The 21,417-nt window shown below is 45.4% G+C and overlaps 1 protein-coding gene across 4 annotated transcripts in view; it reads left to right on the top strand.

Annotated features, from left to right (window-relative positions):
* MYT1 (myelin transcription factor 1) overlaps window positions 1-21,417 on the top strand; it is a 179,402-nt gene that overhangs the window by 131,504 nt on the left and 26,481 nt on the right. For 3 of the 4 annotated variants that reach the window (XM_079978961.1, XM_079978960.1, XM_079978963.1), the window contains exons 15-18: window positions 5,757-5,819; window positions 6,007-6,075; window positions 11,541-11,603; window positions 18,005-18,088. In XM_079978961.1, the coding sequence (XP_079835087.1) occupies window positions 5,757-5,819; window positions 6,007-6,075; window positions 11,541-11,603; window positions 18,005-18,088 (279 nt within the window). The remainder of the gene's footprint in view (window positions 1-5,756; window positions 5,820-6,006; window positions 6,076-11,540; window positions 11,604-18,004; window positions 18,089-21,417) is intronic. The other variant, XM_079978962.1, reaches the window with a different exon arrangement.

Genomic DNA, 21,417 nt, shown 5'->3' on the forward strand with positions numbered 1-21,417 from the left:
GCATTTCCGTGCGCTGCTCTGGTTTGCCAGAAGCGGCTTCGTCATGCTGGCCATATGACCCGGAAGCTGTACGCCGGCTCCCTCGGCCAGTAAAGTGAGATGAGCGCCGCAACCCCAGAGTCGTCCACAACTGGACCTAACGGTCAGGGGTCCCTTTACCTTTAGCCCTTGAGAAGAGGGACTTTATTGAACCTGCTCATTATGCAATAGCATGCAATGGGAATGGAAGTATCCCATTTCTTTGGGGAAACTCACCAAGCTCTTGTAATTGCCAGGTTGGTTTCTTAAAGAGGCCAGTTTGCTTACCACAATGGCAAACCAGTCGTTTCTGAATGCCAAGGTAGCAAATCAATAAGGATGCCCTTCTGCCATTACCCTTAAAGGAAAAGGGACCCCTGACCATTAGGTCCAGTCGTGGCCAACTCTGGGGTTGCGGCGTTCATCTCACTTTACTGGCTGAGGGAGCCGGCATACAGCTTCCGGGTCTTGTGGCCAGCAGGACTAAACTGCTTCTGGTGAACCAGAGCAGCGCACGGAAACGCCGTTTACCTTCCCACTGGAGCAGTACCTATTTATCTACTTGCACTTAGACGTGCTTTCGAACTGCTAGGTTGGCAGGAGCAGGGACCGAGCAACGGGAGCTCACCCCGTCGCGGGGATTTGAACTGCCGACCTTCTGATCGGCAAGTCCTAGGCTCTGTGGTTTAACCCACAGCGCCACCCACGTCCCTCTCCATTACCCTTAGGGAGATCTGAAAAATGCACAGAGGAGAGTGTAGTGTCAAGGAGTCCCCGGATCATCCTGTCTTCCCCATACACATTTGTCTCTTCCCAGTGATCTTTTGGTGGTAGTTGGATAATGATTTCATAGCTATTTCTGGCCCACCAGTGGCATGGGACCCATCCCAGTCTAGCCAGTACAGCCCTCAGCTGTTCAGTAGGGATGACTTGCTACAGGTTTCAGAAACGGTAGAGCCAGTTCCACATCAGTGTCTCCTCCCTGATACAGGCTTATTGACAGCAGCTGGATCTGGGAAGCCAATGGGGCATTTGTGGAAGTTCAAAATGGTGGCTGGCTTGTATGGTGCCACCAGATAAGCCCATGGTCAGGAGGACAGGCAGTCAGGAGGCACCCAACAGGTGTTTGTGCTGGGTGTTCAGGCCCCACAAGATGCCCCAAAGTGACCTTGAGTAAATGGTTTGTTCCGCCACACCTTGTTTTTCCATGCTCTCCTACAGCTCCCGCCATACCCAAATCATGTCCCTCCCTGCATTCCTTGTATTCTTGTATGGCTAAATAACTGACCTGACACTTTATGAGTAAGTGTCCAGTAGAATGTAGAAACAGAATCTCTACACAGTTATAGTCAACTTCTAACTCAGGGCAACGACATTATTATTTTCTATATAAATTATTCTTTTTATATAAATTATTCTTTTATATATAAATGGTAAGACCATTCGGAAAGCTCACCTCTTTGCTGCAGTGCAATAACTAAGAATGTTAGCTGTGAGCCTTAGTTTCAGATCTCACCACAGCCACGATCTCACCGTATGAGTAGACTTGGGCAAGGTACACACATTTTCAGCCCCGGACCCACCCACTCACCCCCAGAAATATGCGGGTAAAATTGTATACTGGAAGACTACTTGCCTTACATGGTTGCCGTAAAGATATGGGGAAATGGAAACACTTTGAAAGCTCTAAGGAACTGCATAACAGGCTAAGAAGATGTTGAGCTCCATCTTGCCATCCACCACAAAAATGGGGTGGGGTGGGGGTTAAAGGCAGCAAACCCCTCAGAAACCCTTGTGAGTACTTTTTATTTTTAAGTATGTCTTTCCAGGAAGTGTAATCCATTAGAAATCTGATCAGAAATGGGTCAGGAGAGACTTAGGCCCCCCACCCTCCAAGAAATGGGATGGGCCAGCCTTTCACATTACAGGAAGCAGGAGCAGGATTGAACCCTGCCAACACCACATCTCATGTTTCATTCTTCGTTACTTGTTAAGACGTAATTAAATTGTATTTGATATGCATGCAAAAAGTAGAAATTTGTTTTCGGGGGGGGGGGCAGGCCTGCATTTGAAACCTGGCTGAAATCAAAGGAAGAATTGACACCAAGACATCTCTGCTTCCGAAGAGATACTCGCTCGTTCACCCGCTAATGTGCTTTGCCCCCTCTTCCCCCCCCCCCAAAAAAAATATCCACATAATAAAAGGTACACTGAAATAAAAACTTTATGAACTGCAAAAGATATAAAAGACTTATGTTCTGGAACTTATTGAAATTGCCACTTTTCCTTCATTGAAGTCTTAATAATGTTGTAGAATTAATCTCCTTTTAAAGTTTTTGTACTGTACAATTCTAACGCTGCAAAGCACCTAAGGGGACATTTTGAAGGTCAAGGCAGAATAAAATAATGTTATAAATAAATGTGTGCTTTTGCGTGTCGAGGTCCCCAGGTCCACCCCAATAACTCACACATCACACAGAAATTTTTGTTTAAGATTTTTGGCATAATTTTGGCCACAACTTTATTAAAATACAAATTTGTGAGTGGTTGCATAGGCATTGGTTGCGACTATCTGCCCCCACCATGGGGGACAGACTGACATTCCACACGATGCAAACTCAGAATGGGGGAATACACTTGGGGGTTACGCGGAGCAGGGAATCTGCCCTCACCCCAAATGCAACCAGGAGCTCATTGCTATGGCCCGAGCCCCCTTGACAGAGTGGACAAGCAATAGTTAGCTCCCAATTCCTTTAACGGAATCCCTTGCAGCAGCAGCATTAGAGGGGCAGGCACAGCCAATCCATGCCCCTCAACCAACCAAACCATAAACCAATGCCTAACCGCAAACCTTACAAGTTGTGACGATTTGCTACACAGTAGGCAAAAACCAAATGGCCCCAGCCAATCAGCCAGATGGACAAAATTCCTACCAGGCCCCCGCTCCAAAGCAGACGACCCCATGACAGGCATAGCAAGGTCAAAGCAAACAACCCTATTCTAGGGAGGGAGGGACGGGCAATCCAATGCACGGGCGAAAAGAGGAAGCCCTAGCCTCGTGCAAGGAGTTTTACTATTTCTGGCTGTCAATCAATAAATGACAACATTAACTTCTTCCCAACAACAAGGGAAGCCCCAGTCGCATCAGTGGCCAACGATCAATTAGCCCACCCCCCAACTTTGGAGTGTCCTGGCGGCCCCCACCACAACACGTGCTCTCCATGAAGGAGAACACGCTTTCTTAGATTGGGCACAATGAAATCAAGCTGCAATTTATTTTCAGATTCGTTGTGTTGAAGGTAGATGGGTTTTATAAAAAAATGTGTAAATTATAGATAGATAGATAGATAGATAGATAGATAGATAGATAGATAGACATGCATGCCAATTATTTTTATGGATTTTACATAATGTTTAACAAATTGTCACCAAATTAATACAAATTTAAAAGCTAACTTCCCACCCCCCAGATGCCCCCTCTATTTTCCTCCCTCTTTTGCTGCTTTCAATAAAATAACTTTTTCCAACTATCATTCCAAAATACTTTCATCCCTTCTCCCTACACATCACCTGTTCAGTCACCAATTCCTGCTATGGCTTTTATACCTGTACTCAAAATAGTTGAGTAGAGTAAATCCTCTTTCATCTTTCTATAATAGTCGTTCGTCAGTTCTGAAACGTTTCCTTCTGATACCACTTGAGGAACACTTTGCCTGAGAAAAACAGATCTCGCTTCCTCCCAGACAACGTACACACATTCCTCCCTAACATGGCCTTGAACATTATTATTATTATTATTATTATTATTATTAAGCATGTCAGCAGATTCCCAAACTGCCGGAAGAAGTGGAAAATTACAGTGGTACCTCCGGTTGCGAATGGGATCCGTTCCGTAGGTCCGGGCGGATCCCAAGGTTTCCACAACCCGAGGATCACTGTTCTGCGCACATGCACATGGCGAAACCCGGTCCAATACTTCCAGGTTTGCAGCTTTCGTAACGTGAAGTTAACATAACCAGAAGGTTACGTAAGCCGAGGTGCTACTGTATAGGATTCCTACAACATTTTTGTTCCAAGGAAGTGCAATCCAGTGGATTGGTTTTAGCAGCTGCAGTAGCCCCCTGGCATTGTGCTTCTGTGTTCAGTTTGCTTTATAGAGAGAGAGAGAACTGTATTCCATTGCTGTTCAGAAACATGGATTTGGTGTTTTTTTTGAAATATATATATATTTTTTTAAAAAAATGCAAGCGCTAACAATTACAAAAATCCTCATGCTGGTGCACAGTGCATAACCCAATTGCCACAACCAAGTAGTATCTAGGGAGAAGAGGACTCATGTCCCTACGTGAGCCACCATCAGTGCCAGATTTATGTATATGCTAAACAAGATATAGCTTAGGGCCCCACTCTCTTGGGGGCCCCCCAAAAAAAATGAAGGGAAAAAATACATTTCCAAAATATAAGATAAAAAACAAAATAAAACCTACTATTAGGTTTCCAAGGGGTTGCTCATGCGCAAGCAGGCAAATCTCTCCCTGGCTGGCTGCGAATGTAAACCTTATCTGTCCGGAGAGCCACTCACCCATGGCTGACTCAATCACTGGCAGAATCCGTCAGTGGGCGCTTCTTAAACTTCTTCCAGCAAAGAAGCTCTTTGACGCCTAGTCTCCACCTACCCTCTCTGCGTGAAAGCCTTCTGCGCAAGGAGGCCGTGGGCAGCGGAGGACCCCTTCCCTCCCCGCTTGTCCCAGGCAAGGAGTCTTGGGACCGCCTCGCCATTTCCTACTCCTGCACCCCCTCTCCACAGGAACTGCGTTTATTCTCTTCCCCAGAAGATGAGCTGCTTCTCCTGATCCCTGGAGGCTCACTATAATCCCTCTGGCTATTGCTCTCTCCCTCCGGCACTGATGGCAGTTCCCTGACACCTACATACAACAACAGTGTTTGTGTGTTGTGTAGGCCCCTATGATGTAAGTAATGGGCCCTGCCTGCTAGCCTGCTCCCTAAAATATCACTGGTTTGCTCATTTCTATATATAGGGTGCCTACATTCTGCATGGACTGGTTGCACAGCAACATGTGCAAATGGCTTTAGATACCTATTAGCTCCATAAATTACTATATAGCATATATTCAACACAAAAAACAGTGACAATTTGTTGCCATCCTGGCAAGCTCCTCAACTGCGATACTTGCAAAAGTATCCCCAGGCTGGGAGATCAGCACTGAGAATGTCCTTTCCATGCTAGCTTACTGCCTCACCTGAGAAAATCCTTTACTATACATCTCAATGTATAGTAGGGGCATATGGGTGCAGGCAGGTCCTTCAAGTGTTCTCGTCCTAAGTCTTTTAAATCATTGTATATTGATTTTATAAAAAGGAAAAGGGGGGAAGCAATGTGGTGGGGGGTGCCCTTAAGATGTCAGTCAGTTACATTGCCCCGCACAAAAATGCCTTAGCCAGTGTATGCAATTTATATAGCTGTATATAAATATATATATATAATCCTGCTGACAAGATGCCAAATTTCCTAATCGAAGGTGCTTACAAAAGAAGCGTGGTTGGACTCCTAAAAAAAAAAAATCCCTATGGTAATTTTTCTCCCCGATTTCTACAGAAGAAGGATTTTCTTCTCCCTTTTTATATTTTTAAATTTTTTTACATATGCATGAATCTTACTGGTTTCTTTAATTTTTTTTGCCACTCACGTTTTTTTCCCCATAATTATTTTTGTTCAGTTGCCCTACCCCAGGCTGTGATGGCAGCGGACACATCACGGGGAATTATGCCTCTCACCGCAGGTTAGTTGACCTTACCTACGCTATTCTTTCAGGCTCTGACAATCTCTTAAAGATCTCTCTTTAAAAAAAAAATATAAAAATAGTGTGGATACTTTGGTTCTATTCCCTCTTCCCCTTTTCTTTTACCTCCCCTACCTTTTTTCTTTTTTTTTTAGCTTACCCAAATATTCTATCTCTTCTTTTTCAGCCTTTCTGGTTGCCCTCTTGCTGACAAGAGCCTCAGAAATCTCATGGCTGCCCATTCTGCTGACCTCAAGTATGTTTGCGCTAAACTTGAATCTCTCTCTCTCTCTCCCTCTCCCCTTTTCGCTACCTCTCTGCCTTTTTCTCCCTTCCCTCTGCACTTTTCCTTTAGAAAAAGGCTAATAAGAAACCTGCCTGTGAGTTAAAAAAAAATTGATCTTAAACTGCCAATGCAAACAAAACAATATTGAGCTGGGAGATATGCAACATGTTGAATAATATTCAATTGCTGGTAGGAGATCATTGGCTTAGAACCTTCCGATACATATATTCCTTTGAACTCCAGGCAGATTTTTTATATTTTTTATTGGCTATCCTGGAGATGTGTCCTTCTTTTTCCCCCCTCACACTTCTCTCTTCGTGGTCTTTTGGAGATTGCAACATTGCCAGAAATTTTCTTGGATAATAAAGCAGCACTATTTCCCAACCCATCCCACCCCCAGACAGGTTGATTAACTTTCTGCCACAGGCTGAGAAAAAAGGGTGATTTGTGAAAGGGGTTTGTGCAAGATTTACAGAGGGCCTTTCCTCTTTACCTGAGGAACAGCTTAAGGTAAAGGTAAAGGTACCTCTGCCCGTACGGGCCAGTCTTGACAGACTCTGGGGTTGTGCGCCCATCTCACTTAAGAGGCCAGGGGCCAGCGCTGTCCGGAGACACTTCCGGGTCACGTGGCCAGCGTGACATCGCTGCTCTGGCGAGCCAGAGCCGCACACGGAAACGCCGTTTACCTTCCCGCTGGTAAGCGGTCCCTATTTATCTACTTGCACCCGGAGGTGCTTTCGAACTGCTAGGTTGGCAGGCGCTGGGACCGAGCAGCGGGAGCGCACCCCGCCGCAGGGATTCGAACCGCCGACCTTTCGATCGGCAAGTCCTAGGCGCTGAGGCTTTAACCCACAGCGCCAACAGCTTAGTGAAGCCCAAAATGTTCATACCAGTTCCCCCCATCTGAAGATGGCTTTCTCATCATGTTGACAACAGTAAATTAACGACCGCTCAAACTATCCGTACATACTTTATACAAAGCCAAATCAGGTGAATTGCACTTGGGTGGTATGCTAACTTTTAGGAGGATTTCTGTCTGCAAAAGAAGAATTTTAATGGGGGATCTAAGAGGAAGAAAACACATGCATTTTTCAAGGTGTGAATGTAAAGGTCTCCAGTAAGCGAGGAAAATCAGTAATTTGGTTGTATTTCCGTCAGTCCCATTTTCACATTAACGTGACTGGTTACTGTACTTCACGTGAACGGTTGTTTTAACACTTGCTTCTCAGCGGAAGTCAATTGACATGACTACTTTGAGGGATTAATTTTTTTCCTCCATTGTGACTTTTGATGTTTTTCGGTCAGGCTGACCCTGAACTGAATGTCCAGCCATCCAGTTCAACCAACCAGTACTATTCCATCAGGAATGGTTTGCCATGGTGAACTAAACTGGAATCTAGGCTGGAATAGTTGAGAGACTTGTACTCCATTAACATTCAACCTATGCAAACAAGGGAGAAATAGTAAGAACGGATGGAGGCTGGATCCAAAATGTACTTATGTGAATCAGTTTAGAGAGAGGGGGGGTATTGTGCTAAGTATGTATCCATTCTAATACCAAAAAATACATTCTTGTTGGGAAATAAGCGCCATTTGGTGAAACCTAAGTAATTATTTTGGGGGGGAATGTAGCCCTCAAAATATAATTAAACAAGGGATAGTTTATTTCTAAAGTGCACTGGGATGTTTAAGAAATGAAGGTCCTCCTCTGGAATAATCCCCAAACAAGTTACCGTATTTTTCGCTCTATAGGACGCACTTTTTTCCCTTCTAAAAAGTAAGGGGAAATGTGTGTGTGTCTTATGGAGCGAATGCAGGCTGCGCGGCTAAGCCCAAAGCCAAAACAGGGAGACGGAGCGCTGCGCAGCACTCCATCTCACTGTTCTAGTTTGGGGTTAGCTGCGCAAAGCTTCCATAGGGCAGCGGGGTGAAGCCAGAACAGCAAGAGGCTATCCCAGAAGCCAGATCCCTCTTGCTGTTCTGGCTTCTGGGATTCAGAATTTTTTTCTTCTTGTTTCCTCCCCCCCCCCATACTAGGTGCGTCTTATCATACAGTGCGACCTATAGAGCGAAAAATGCGGTATTTCTTTGCACATGAACACAAAGTGCTTCCAGGGTGATTTCAGACAGATACTTATTGTGGGGCAGAGGACGGTTTAAGCCAACAACCTGCTTGCAATATCTGAACCGCCCATTTGCAATATTGAGCCCCTGTCTGGAATCACCCACAATATATGGTTAAAAAGCCAGACGCAGCTGAACTGTGCTGTTGCCCAGAATGTGCCCAAACGCAGCTTGCTGCTGATTTCACCATAGCCCAATTTCATACATTGGTTCCATCTCATTTCCCCCAAAAGGTAAGTTCTTCCCAGCCTGGTAGACTTCTTTTCCCCTCAGAGATGATTGAATGATTCACTTTTATTTTATTTTTTATTTTTATTTTATTTTTAAAATACCCCACTCTTCAGCCAAAAAGGAGGGAAAACTACCCAGAGCAGTTTACAAATATCAATAAAAATACAATAATAGGACCAAAACGTCTTGACAGGATATTTAATAACACCACGGGGAAAGAGAAACAGATCACAATTCTGTGCACATTAGAGTTCATTCTTTCATTCCAAGTCACAGTGCCTCAACCACATTAGTTTCAGTGCTTTCATTTCACTCATTCGGCAGCAAGTCATCAAATGTCAACAAAACAAGCCTTGAGAAAGCAAGTTACATACTTGCATTCAATGTTCTTCACACAGGTACGTGTGGCCCTGATTCAAATCAACCTCCAGGAACTGCCAAGTGTCTTAATATGGTGTTAATTACTCCAGAGGAGTTGTGAATAGTTGCTTGGGGAGCCTTAGTGCAAGATGAAGCAGAATATAATCCCTGTGTCCCCAAATTATTGCTACCCTCAAGTCTCCCACCACGTTCCACATTCAAGATGCTAGATGAGATTTTAGTCATCCAGCCATTTAGTCATTTAGTCCTGGAATGGTCAATGTTTTGTTACAGTTCTTTAGAACATGTCCCAAAATATTTAGCGCTGTGTGGGCTGCACCTCTTCAAACTTGAAATATTTTAAGAAGTACCTGCTCTCTGCTACCATAAACAGCATTCTGTGCATTGTGTTCCCTTCCAATGTATTACTTTGAATCAAGAGAGTGAAATTACGGTGGTGATTGTGATTCATTACCTGCCCGTTGCCCTAAGGTCCCAGGGTGGGTCACAGCCATTTAAAATACAACATTAAAAACGGTTTAGAGAACAAATTACAGTCACCAGAATAGGGTGGGTCTTCAAAAACATACACCTCGAATGTCAAAGGCCAGGGTGCCCTTACTCAGTTGTTTCTCATTGCAAAGCTGAAATGGGAGAAAGCGTTTGGATCAAATAAGAGCAGACCTGAAACTGTGAACTGAATTAAACTCAATTTCTCCCTCACCCCACCCCGTGACCGGAAAAGGTTTAGTATTTTGTCTTATGATCAATGCTGCATTTGTTTCCATGTATCTGTACAAATGTGTGTTCTTAGGAGCATTGCCTGATTCTGAGGATGCTGTCAGGTGTCTTTCACTTGAAGTCGGAAAAGATTACAGTCTTAGAGAAGAGAAAGGAAAAGTAAAGGGCGTGGGAAACAGATCTGTGGAGTCTGGGACTCCATCAGTATTGGGTCTGACTCATAAATGGAGATATCAACACAACTTCCACTATAGAGAAAGCCAAAATATGTTGCACGGGTAGTAGAATACTTCTTCTTCTTCGCAATCACTCGTAGCCGAGTAAGATTGTCTTCCATAAACACGGTTTTAACAATGAGTCCGTAGGGGACTGTAGAGGCCAATTCTGGATCCACACATCCTTCCACAATGGGGACATTGGTTTCTGGGCAGGAGCTGATCACAGTGTGAATAGGGCACCTTTTCTAGCTCCTCCCCCTTTTCAGGGCAAGTAGAGTAGATCCTAAAAAGCTGGTGTGCACTTGTCATTCTCAAGACTCAAAGCAGGAAATCTGATATCCATCAGTACTCCAGGATGCCAAGACCAAAACAGAGGAGGTGTGGGTGATCCAAGATCTCTCTTCCATTTTTAATTGAAAGCAGCTGCAGATAAGGCAAGTTTAAGTGGCTTGACCTTTCATGGCTAGCTACAATTCAGTGACAAAGCTCCTACACTTCTACATCAAGCATTACTACTAAAGGAAAAGATGAGAATGTGGCTACTTTGGTGGCAAATCCCAACATTTGCATGTCCTTCAACAATGGGCACCAAACATGTTGCCCTCCAGTTGTTGTTGGAGACCAATTCCCAACAGCCTCAATCGGTTGTACTTCCGCCAGTGGCGTAGCGTGGGTTGTCAGCACCCGGGGCAAGGCAAGTAATTTGCGCCCCCTAACCCGTGGATTTGCGCCCCCTAACCCGTGGATTTGCGCCCCCTAACCCGTGGATTTGCCCTAACCCCAGATGTTGCGCCCGGTGCGGCCGGGCCCCCCCTGCACCCCCCACGCTACGCCACTGACTTCTGCAACATTTGGAGGGTTACAACAACATTCAAAAGGCGAGAAGCAAAAAAGCACCATCCCCTTGTGAGATGAAGCATAGGTGCCCCTGATATGCAGAGACAGAGTAGCAAATACTAAGAGTTATGAGTGGCAAAGCTTACATTTCTATACATCAGTGACAGTGAAGAAGCAACGAGGTGGAAATGGGAGAATGCATTGTGTTCCTCTTAAGCAATCAAGCTTAGAAATGAAACCAAATTCAAGGTTTGCTTCTCAGAACTTAAGCCCTGCAGGGCATCAGGTCAGAATTGTCTGTCCCCCTTCTGCCCATTGCAGCACTAAAGAGGAAGACAGGTGAGCGAAGCACCAGAAATTTCTGCTTCGTATTCGAAAACATTTTCTTACTGATAAGAAAAATGAATTTCAAGTTGTACTGGCGGTTTCCATTCGAGGAGAGCTTTGCTACCTAGACCCGTATTCTGTACAATTGAGTAAAGACTGTTTGCTTACATTGAAATTTGAATTCGGTAAAGATGACCATAGGGAAATGGTTGCATTTTTCATTCCAGCACAAATCTTAATCCTCTCATTTTCACCAGGTTTCCCATACCCATTCTATAGCCATAGGCACTGAGCATTGAATAGGATTGTGCATCTACTTCTGTTATTTTTGCATTTTCTTCTTTGATACTGCCTGGAAATCCATGTAAGGCCTGAAACACTGACAAATAGCTCAGTGGCGAGAGAGGGAGACCCCAAACATGTATGGCAAATCAATTGTCTGCAAAATCATTTTATCCTTGTTTTGCTGTGGAAGCTGAAGACAAACAGGTTGGATAGCAGTCGTGCCGGTGTCATTTGACTTAGATTGACTTGAATGCCACCATCGGTTTACAGCTTTGTTCCTCAGCTGCTTCTCTTTCTCTTATCCTTCTTCAGGTGCCCAACGCCCGGCTGTGACGGCTCCGGCCACATAACAGGAAATTATGCCTCACACAGGAGGTGAGTCGGACTTCTTTGTGCAATGTGGAGAGAGATGAGTGGAAACTGAGGAGGAAGCAAGATGGAAGCTGCCTGGGACAAACTGAGGAGGGGCAGGTGCAAGGTTTTTTAAGGTCTGAATTACAGTGGTACCTCGGGTTACATACGCTTCAGGTTACATACGCTTCAGGTTACACACTCCGCTAACCCAGAAATTGTGCTTCAGGTTAAGAACAGAAATCGGGCTACGGCAGCAGGAGGCCCCATTAGCTAAAGTGGTGCTTCAGGTTAAGAACAGTTTCAGGTTAAGAACGGACCTCCAGAACGAATTAAGTACTTAACCCGAGGTACCACTGTACTGTGTTGTGAAATGATGCAGGTCTAAAAAGTGTGTGCCGCCAACGTGAAAAGTTCGGAGAGCTCTGCTTTAAAGCCTAGATCATTCGTGAGCGACAGCTGATACGTCTGGCTTTGTTGCTGTTTTATGCGAGGATGAGAAATTGCCACAAAGCATAGCCGCCATGGTTCTTTGAGGCCCTTCCGTGAGGTGGAATGGCCTCTGTACTGCTGTGTGATAAAAGGGTGGCAGCTCTGAGTACAATTTCCCTCCCCTCGTATGTGACTTGTCAGCAACAACTGAAACTTTTGAGGTCCTGGAAAAGGATTTGAAATACACTATCGGGCAACCATGAGGCCAAGTGAGCAGTCGGCAGCCATCCCTCACGAAATAACCAGCTTTTAAAGGGATGGAGCATGTAAGATTTATATTTTACCTCAGCCAGCAAACATGTACTGAACTCTGACTCGCTGCACCCTGTGTTGATCACAACCCACCCATTGCAAAGGTTTCTGGCTTGCCAGCCCCTGTAGCCATTCCCCCCCCCCCCCGAAGCATCATATCTGGGGTGGCTATATGCCCTAGTTTACAGAGGACAGCCCTCTGTTTTGAAGAGTTTGAAGAGGACAATTCTCTACTTGAAAGTGTCCTCTGTTCAGGCCAAGTCTGCTTTAAAGACACTCAGGAAAGGCCTTAAAACTGTCCATACACAGTTGAGGTGGCAGTTGGGGATTATTTGCAGCAATCATTTCTAAGGTGGAATCTACACACATATAAAAAACGCTGTGAAAATGCTTTTTAAAAAAAAAAAGTTTTGAAAAATGCATTGAATTTGGCATAGCTCACTGTCGCCATCTAGTGTCAAATTTGTATATTGCATTTTACAACACATTGAAAACATTTTATTTGCAGCTGTATAGCTGAGCCCTAAGTTAGAGGCAATACATATAAACTGCCATACACAAACTGGTGCCCTCTTTTGTGATGCAAATTCTTATTCCTTTTTTTTAGCACATCTCTGTTATGGGGGGGCAAGTGAAACCAGAAACAGCCTCTCAGGAGAATGGGGAGGAAGACATTGAAAGACAGAGGATATATGGGGAAAGATAGTCTCAGATGTCTATTGGGTTTTGACAAAGAGCTTGAGAAAGGAATGGTGGATCTAGGAGGGCAGGGCCCAGGAAAATCCTCAGAAGTTTCGTGAAGGGCTAATGCCACTTTTGAAGGCCAGATTTGTGGGACAGAGGAAGGAGACGGAAAATTAAAAATGCTTATCGTGAAGATATGGTTTGCTTCCCAAGGCCTCCCGACTGGCTCCATCGCAATAAATTATCCTAATAATAAACCACCTCCCTGAAGTTCTCTTGCATTTTGCTTGCCTTGGGGAAGGGGGATTGTAGAAAGCAAATGGCGCCTCTTAAAGGCAAATTCCTTCCGTGATCAATGAAGGAAAAAGCAGAGAAAGGGAAACAAGTTGAGGAGGGAATATGGATTGCAGGTGAGGTGAGGTTGGTGCGCGGTGCAATGAAGAGAAAAGTTGCAACATGGCACAATAAATACGTCAGGGATGATCACCCGCCCACCCTCCAACCAAGATGTTCTCGCTTTCTTATGAACTTCTGTTTTCATTTGCTGTGCCCTTTTGTTTTAAAGTGCTGCTTCCTGATTTTGAGGTGGGAGATACGAAAGCCCAGCTTTTTGTGTAACTGGTGGAGTAAGGGCTCACCTCAGCCAGCACCATTCTAACTCCCAGTTGCTGGCTGGATAGTAGCCCCTGCTCTAATCACTGCCAGATTTACGTACCGTATTTTTCGCTCTATAAGACACACTTTTCCCCTCCTAAAAAGTAAGGGGAAATGTGTGTGCGTCTTATGGAGTGAATGCAGGCGGGAGGCTCTGCTCAGCGCTCCCTTTAAAGAGCGTGTGGAGCGTGCGTGAGGCTCTTGGGGGCTTTTCCCCGAGGAGGGAGAAGGGCAACCCATCAGTGACGGGCTACCCTTCTTCCTCCTCGGGGAAAAGCCTGCAAGCGCCATACACATGCTCCACGTGGCTCGTGAAAGGGAGCGCTGAGCAGAGCCTGGAATGCATACAGGCTCTGCTCAGCACTCCCTTTAAAGAATTTTTTTTTTTCTTGCATTCCCCCTCTAAAAACTAGGTGTGTCTTATGGTCAGGTGCGTCTTATGGAGCAAAAAATACGGTATATGCTAAACAAGCTATAGCTTAGGGCCCCACTCTCTTGGGGGCCCCAAAAAAATTTAAAGGGGGAAAAACTGGATGTACTGTACATTTCTAAAATATAAGATGATGATGATGATGATGATGATGATGATGATGATAAATAAATAAATAAATAAATAAATAAATAAATTTTTATTTATACCCCGCCCTCCCTGGCCAGAGCGGGGCTCAGGGCACCTAACACCAGTAAAATTACAATTAAATAAATAAATAAATAAATAAATAAATAAATAAATAAATAAAAAACCAATTTAAAATACAGGTTAAAATATAATTTAAAATGCATCCTCATTTTAATAGTAGCCCATAGATCAAAACCAGAAGAGGAGGGAAACTTAAGGGTCAGACTGAGTCCAAACCAAAGGCCAGGCCGAACAGCTCTGTCTTGCAGGCCCTGCAGAAAGATGTCAAGTCCCGCAGGGCCCTAGTCTCTTGGGACAAAGCGTTCCACCAAGTCGGGGCCAGTACTGAAAAGGCCCTGGCCCTAGTTGAGACCAATCTAACCACCTTGTGACCTGGGACCTCCAAAATGTTGTCATTTGTGGACCTTAAGGTCCTCCATGGGGCATATCAGGAGTGGCGGTCCCATAGGTACGTGGGTCCTAAAAAACAAATAAAATAAAACCTACATGCAGCAACAGTGTTTTGTGTTGTGTAGGCGCCTATGGTGTAAGTAATGGGCCTTGCCTGCTAGCCTGCTCCCTAAAATATCACTGGTTTGCTCATTTCCTACATTATGCATGGACTGGTTGCACGGCAACATCAGCAAATGGCTTGAGATACCTATTAGGTCCATAAATAACCATATAGCGTATATTCAACAAACAAAAACAGCAACAATTTGTTGTTGACAAAGGACAGCTGGACATATAAAGGGCCCCGTTACCTTCAGTAGCTGAGGGCCTCATCAAACCTAAATCCAGCCCTGCCCTCTTTGATGCATGATTGTTCTCATGTGAACACCCAAGTAGGGCGACAATTTCATTCCAGTTTCACAGGTGTCTAACTTGCTTGTGGCTCAGTGGGCAAACTGCAGTGTGCTTGTGAAAAGTTGGCAAGAAGTGAACCCTCCTTTCATCTCTTGAATCATATATATTTCCCCGAATCGGATTAGAAGCTCTCTCTCTCTCTCCAGCAAAATAAAAGACAAAAGGGTCAGATTTTAGCTGACACAAAATTTCCAGTTAATAACACCACCTATTTATGACTTCTATTATCTTTTTTTTCAAACATTAATGGGCACCTCACAGCCTCCCAATTGAACACTTCCATTAACAGCCGCCGTCTGCTAGCAAATATCTTCTTATCTAGGCACTATTAATTGCGAAGTCTCTCCCCCTCAAAGCAAATGGCTTCCTTTCCCCCCCCCCCACCTTTTCCTTCTTAATTTTCACCACCACTTTGTCCCTTTGTGAGGTGCGGAAACAGAATGATCAAAGCACCCAGGCAGGAGAATCAAAGGGGAGAAATTGTTCCTTTTTTGCTGCTGGAAAATGGGATGTTCGGTTGAAGGGAAGGAGTTTTGCAGAAAGTCGATGTTGTGCAGCGGTGAAGGGTAAAACAGGGGTAAAAGTGGCTTTAAAATATTTCAGTAAACGAAATAAGGTTACACAAAGCACTCTGAATGCACAAGTATTCTTATGCAGGAAATCTGGGGTAGGTGTGTGTGTGTGTGTGTTGGCAAAAGTGAAATAGGGGCAAGACTGAAAAATGCAGAGGTTTTCCAATGGCCCCAGCAGAAGAGGAGCTTGTGTAAGAAGAAAGGGAATTGAAATGAAACTGGCATTGAAATGAGGACTGCTACTTTGATGCATGCAACAGGGTTGCAGTGTAGGGACATTAAATGGAGGTGAGAAAGTTGCATGATCACCGAGATGCAGGGAGTTGAATACAGTGGTACCTTGGTACTCAAACTTAATCCATTCCAGAAGTCCATTCCAAAACCAAAGCGTTCCAAAACCAAGGCGCCCTTTCCCATAGAAAGTAATGCAAAACGGACTAATCCATTCCAGACTTTTAAAAACAACCCCTAAAGCAGCAATTTAACATTAATTTTACTATCTAATGAGACCATGGATCTATAAAATGAAAGCAATAATCAATGTACTGTACTATAAAATAAATAAGACAGCATTGCAGATGATAAAATTAAAAATCAATTTTTTGTTCTCGCCTGCACTGATGCTAGTCATTGTTTGGATCGGGGGGGGGGGGCTTTTATCTATTTCCACAGCCACACGATCAATCAATCAATCAATCAATCAGTAGCTGAATGGGGTTCCACACAGTCACAAAAACTGATTAACTGAAAAAGCCTCAAAAACAGAAACACAAAATAAATAGCAAAAACAGGAGTGCCAAACTTAATCCATTCCGGAAGTCCATTTGACTTCCGAAATGTTCGAAAACCAAGGTGCAGCTTCTGATTGGTGCAGGCGCCCCAGAAACAATAAACAACAGCTGCATCGGACGTTCTGCTTCCAAAAAATATTCTAAAACCAGAACACTTACTTCCAGGTTTTTGGCATTTGACAACCAAGGCATTTGAGTACCAAGGTGTTTGAGAACCAAGGTACCACTGTATATGCTGTCTGCGGAAAAGACTTGTTACATAGTCAGGCTCTCCACGCAGGTTTGGTAACGTCAGAGTTCTCTGCAGTCCTGTTGTGACTCTTAGCACAAGCCTGCAGCAGAGTTTCTACGAGTCCATGGGAAAGAAGGAGGGGGAGTCCATATGCTGCACCATGCCCAAGACAGCAGCGCATGGCTCATGCACAAGAAAAGGTGCAAGTCTTTTTAAGCAACAGGAAAGGGCTTTATTCTGCATTGCCTCAGCTAGCTCAATCACCATGCCCCAGGCCAAGTGAGCAGCCTCAGAAGCGGGAGCTCAGGAGGGACAAATCGGAAACATGCAATGCAAGGAAACTCCTCGGTGGCTGCTTTTGCACATTGCAACAGTGTCGGGGAATAAAATACAGTCATACCTCGGCTTACAGACGCTTCAGGTTGTGCGTTTTCGGGTTGCGCACCTCACTGAGCCCGGAAGTACTGGAACAGGTTACTTCCGGGTTCTGACGCTCACGCACGCGCAGAAGCGCTAAATCGCGCTGTGCGTATGCGCAGAAGCACCGAATCGTGACCCGCGCGTGTGCAGACGCGGCGCTGAGGGTTGCGAACGTGCCTCCCGCACAGATCACGTTTGCAACCCAAGCGTCCACTCTACAATGGGGGGGGGGTGTTAAATAAGATAGAAAGTCTATGAAAGTCACAATAGTCCAGCTGAAAGGTAAGGTCCAGAATTAGAGTGCAAAGGACATGGCAGATCCTAGCCGTACTGAGAAGAAAGGGTTCACTTGAATATAAGAGGCAAATGGAAAGAGTTTAAAATGATGTCAGCAATGCACGTATCTGATTCACAGTGGAGATAAAAAGGAAGGGTTGCACAGAAAGACGGTGTGTTTCTAATATTGGTGCATTGAGTGTTGCGCTATAAGTCACACTTGGCTGTCCTTGCGTGGGTTTGGACAGACCAGGTCAATTCCTTGGGTGAAGCCTAGAAAATGAGTTGAACAGAATAGCTGATACGAAAGGTGCTGTCTCCCCATCCTCCCTCCTCAGTTTTATTCTACCCCTGCATACTTTATCTAATTCAGATCGTGTGCATTTGGGACAGGGAATATAGCCTCTTCCTACCCTGAGTCCTTGAGAAAGGGGGAAGGAATGATAAATTAATGGAGGTTGGAGGGCGTTGGAAGCGACTTGAGTTCTGGGAGCAGGAAACATGTTGCCAGGCTTCAAGTAAGGTGCCTTCTCTTTTCTTCTTCTTCTTCTTTTTAAAAAATGTAGTCTGTCGGGCTGCCCTCGTGCCAAGAAAAGTGGGATCAAGATCACCCCCACCAAGGATGACAAAGAGGATCCAGAGCTGATGAAGTAAGTGAGAAGACAATTCCCAGGCAAAATGTGGACATGAAGATGTACGTTGTTTCCTTTCAACATGCAGTTCCCCAAGTCTGTTGTCCAAATGTGGTCCTTTCTTGTTCTTGTAATTTTCCCCAGCCCCACCCCAAACAAGGACTGAGCATCCTCAGTGGCTCAATTGCATCCTTGAACTTTGATGATGATGATATTTAAGTTATTTGTACTCCACACCCACCTGACTGGGTTGCCCCAGCCGCTCTGGGTGGCTCCCAACCGATACGAGAACACAGCAAAACATCAAACATTTAAAACTTTCATATACAGTGGTACCTCGCAAGACGAATGCCTCGTAAGACGAAAAACTCGCAAAACGAAAGAGTTTTTCGTTTTTTGAGTTGCTTTGCAAGACGGAATTCCCTATGGGCTTGCTTCGCAAGACGAAAACGTCTTGCAGGTTTGTTTCCTTTGTCTTGCAAGTTTGTTTCCTTTTTCTTAAAAAGCTGCCTCTAGGTCCCAGCTCACAGAGGACCAACGCCAGACTGTCGTTATGTACAAAAGTCTTTATTGAGGTTTAGTTTCCATTTCAAAGCCGCAGCGCGCAGCTCTACGTCTTAAAGCCTAGACCGGCGAAGTCCCGTCTGAGTCTCCGCCCCTTCCACACCAGTTTAAGACTCTCGCCTTGCTCCACCTCTTCCTAAGTTCCTTTCTCCTCTGGGCCCTCCTGCCCGCTGGGGTTTCATCCTTTCTGGACTCTTCTGACGCTGACCCCCCTGATTCTTCCCCCTCCTTCCGGCGGGCTTTAGGACCTGGTTCCCTATCCGGGCTACCTGCTGTGCCGCTCGCCTGTACATTTGAACTTGGCGCGCGCGCCCAGCCGGCAACCTTCCTCTTGACCGTTCCCTCGCTCTCCGATGGAGGCGTGGCCAACCCTGACTCATCTTCTCTCGCTGGTGGTGAATACGTTGGCCCTGATATCTGGGACTCCTCCCCCCCACTACGCTCTGGTGGGGAAGCTGGTCCTGATTTCCAACTGCTGCTCTGGGAGTCCCCGCTGGCCCCTTGCTTCTGGGGTGTCCCCCTTGGGTCCCCCCTTGCCCTGGCCATGGGCGCCCCCTTCTGTGAATCTTCCGATTCGCTGGAGAGGCTCATGGAATCTCTCGGGCTGCTGTCATCTTCTCCTACGCTGCCCTCGGATTGCTCCCCCTCGCTCTCCATCTCCTCCCCTCCCTGCGCTCCCGCTGAGTCCCTGACACCATGCATTCACTTCGAGGAGCAACTCATAGCACGCGGTGTGGTAGCCTTTTTTGAGGTTTTTGAAGACTTTGGTGATTTTTGAAGCTTTTCCAAAGTCCGTGCTTCGCAAGACGAAAAAATCACAAGACAAAAAAACTCGCGGAACGAATTAATTTCGTCTTGCGAGGCACCACTTCACAGGGCTGCCTTCAGATGTCTTCCAAAAGGACCGGACATCATTTAATAATAGAACTGAAGAGTTGGAAGGGACCTCAAGGATCAGCCTTGCAATGCAGGAATCAGCTGGTTGAGTTGATTGATTAAGTGGAATGATTTCCTGGCTTCTTGTTCTCAAACTAAAGTGATATTATTCCACTGCAATGAGCATGCACTTAACTGTTAGCAGGTCAGTGGGATTACTTGTTGTATCTAATGACACTTTGTTGGAAAACTGGTGGTGCTGTGGTGTAAACCACTGAGCCTTGGGCTTACTGATCAGAAGGTTGGAGGTTCGAATCCCCGCGACGGGGTGAGCTCTCATTGTTCGGTCCCAGCTCCCGCTAACCTAGCAGTTCGAAAGCACGTCAAAGTGCAAGTAGAGAAATAGGTACCGCTCCGGCGGGAAGGTAAACGGCGTTTCCGTGCGCTGCTCTGGTTTTGCCAGAAGCGGCTTAGTCATGCTGGCCACATGACCCAGAAAAACTGTCTGCGGGCAAACGTTGGCTCCCTCGGCCAATAAAGCAACCCCAGAGTCGTTTGCAACTGGACCTAACAGTAAGGGGTCCTTTACCTTTTACGGGTTGTTGTTGTTGTTGTTTTTTAATGCCAGGAAAGTTTCTATTTGCTGGTTGGAGAGTTCTCGGATTTTGGCATCCTTAGCTTAGCTCTCACTAATCTGATGGGTGAGAATGGTTGAGTAATCTGCATGATACCGCCTTTCATCAACTCATTATCAATCATTAGTGTGCTTAATTTGAAAAGCTTTAATCATCCTTTCCATTCCTGATTAATCAGTGGAACTCACAATAAGAAAGACTACGGGATGTAGAATTCTTGAAAGGGCTACTGTTATCGTACAAGCTGCAGTGTGGTGTGGAGTCCTTCCTCTCTGTCTACCGTTTGCTGCAAAATAAAGCGAGAGAGAACAGGATAGCCTTCCCTTCTAGCAATGAGTGGAAGCTTTTGCTCATTTCAATTGGGGATTGATAAACTGGGGGGGGGGGGTCCTATTCCGAATCCTCCTGTTCTGAAATTTGCTGCACCACTAATGCAGCCCCCACATCTTGGTATGAGTTTTCCACTCATCCGCTGAGGCAGCGTACACACTAACTTTAAAAAAGATTTTAAGCACATTGTTTACCTTAAATAATTCTAGGTCTTGTAGTTTGTTAAGGGTGGCTGGGAATTGTAACTCTAGGGGGGGAGCGTAAACTACAGAGGGATAAAATGTGCCCAGTTATTTGAGGGGAATCATGTGCTTTAAAAAGATTGTGTGTACACAGCCCAACACAGGAAATAAGCAGTCCTGCAGGGCTGAAAAGACTTGCCTCACCCTATGCCCCATAGCCAGACTGTCAGGCTTCAGGGAATCGCCTTCGTCCCCATCCCCCCTTTGGCAGTAGATAAGCAGAACAAAGGAAAAGGAGTCTTCTTACCAGTTAGAAACTTTAATGATCACAGCAAGAGAATGAAGAATCCATTTTCTAGGAATGAAGGTGCTCCCAATTAAGGGCTCCACCCACTTCCTCCCTAGTCACCCACGTCACTACCACATCTTATAACCTGATCTCATAACTACCGTGCTTGGAAACGTACTGGGAGCCAATGTAGGTCTTTCAAGACCGGTGTTATGTGGTCTCAGCGGCCGCTCCCAGTCACTAGTCTAGCTGCTGCATTCTGGATTAGTTGTAGTTTCCGGGTCACCTTCAAAGGTAGTCCCATGTGAGCACGTTGCAGTAGTCAAAGCGGGAGATAACTAGAGCATGCACCACTCTGGCGAGAAAGTCTGCGGGCAGGTAGGGTCTCAGCCTACCTCTCTCTCTCCCAGTGCTTCTTCTCCATCCAGTATTTCCCAGCTTCTGCCTTCCGAACTATGCCCCTCTGCAAGC

Source organism: Podarcis cretensis, assembly GCF_951804945.1.
Source record: "Podarcis cretensis genome assembly, chromosome: 6".
In the NCBI taxonomy this organism is placed as follows: Eukaryota; Metazoa; Chordata; class Lepidosauria; order Squamata; family Lacertidae; genus Podarcis; species Podarcis cretensis.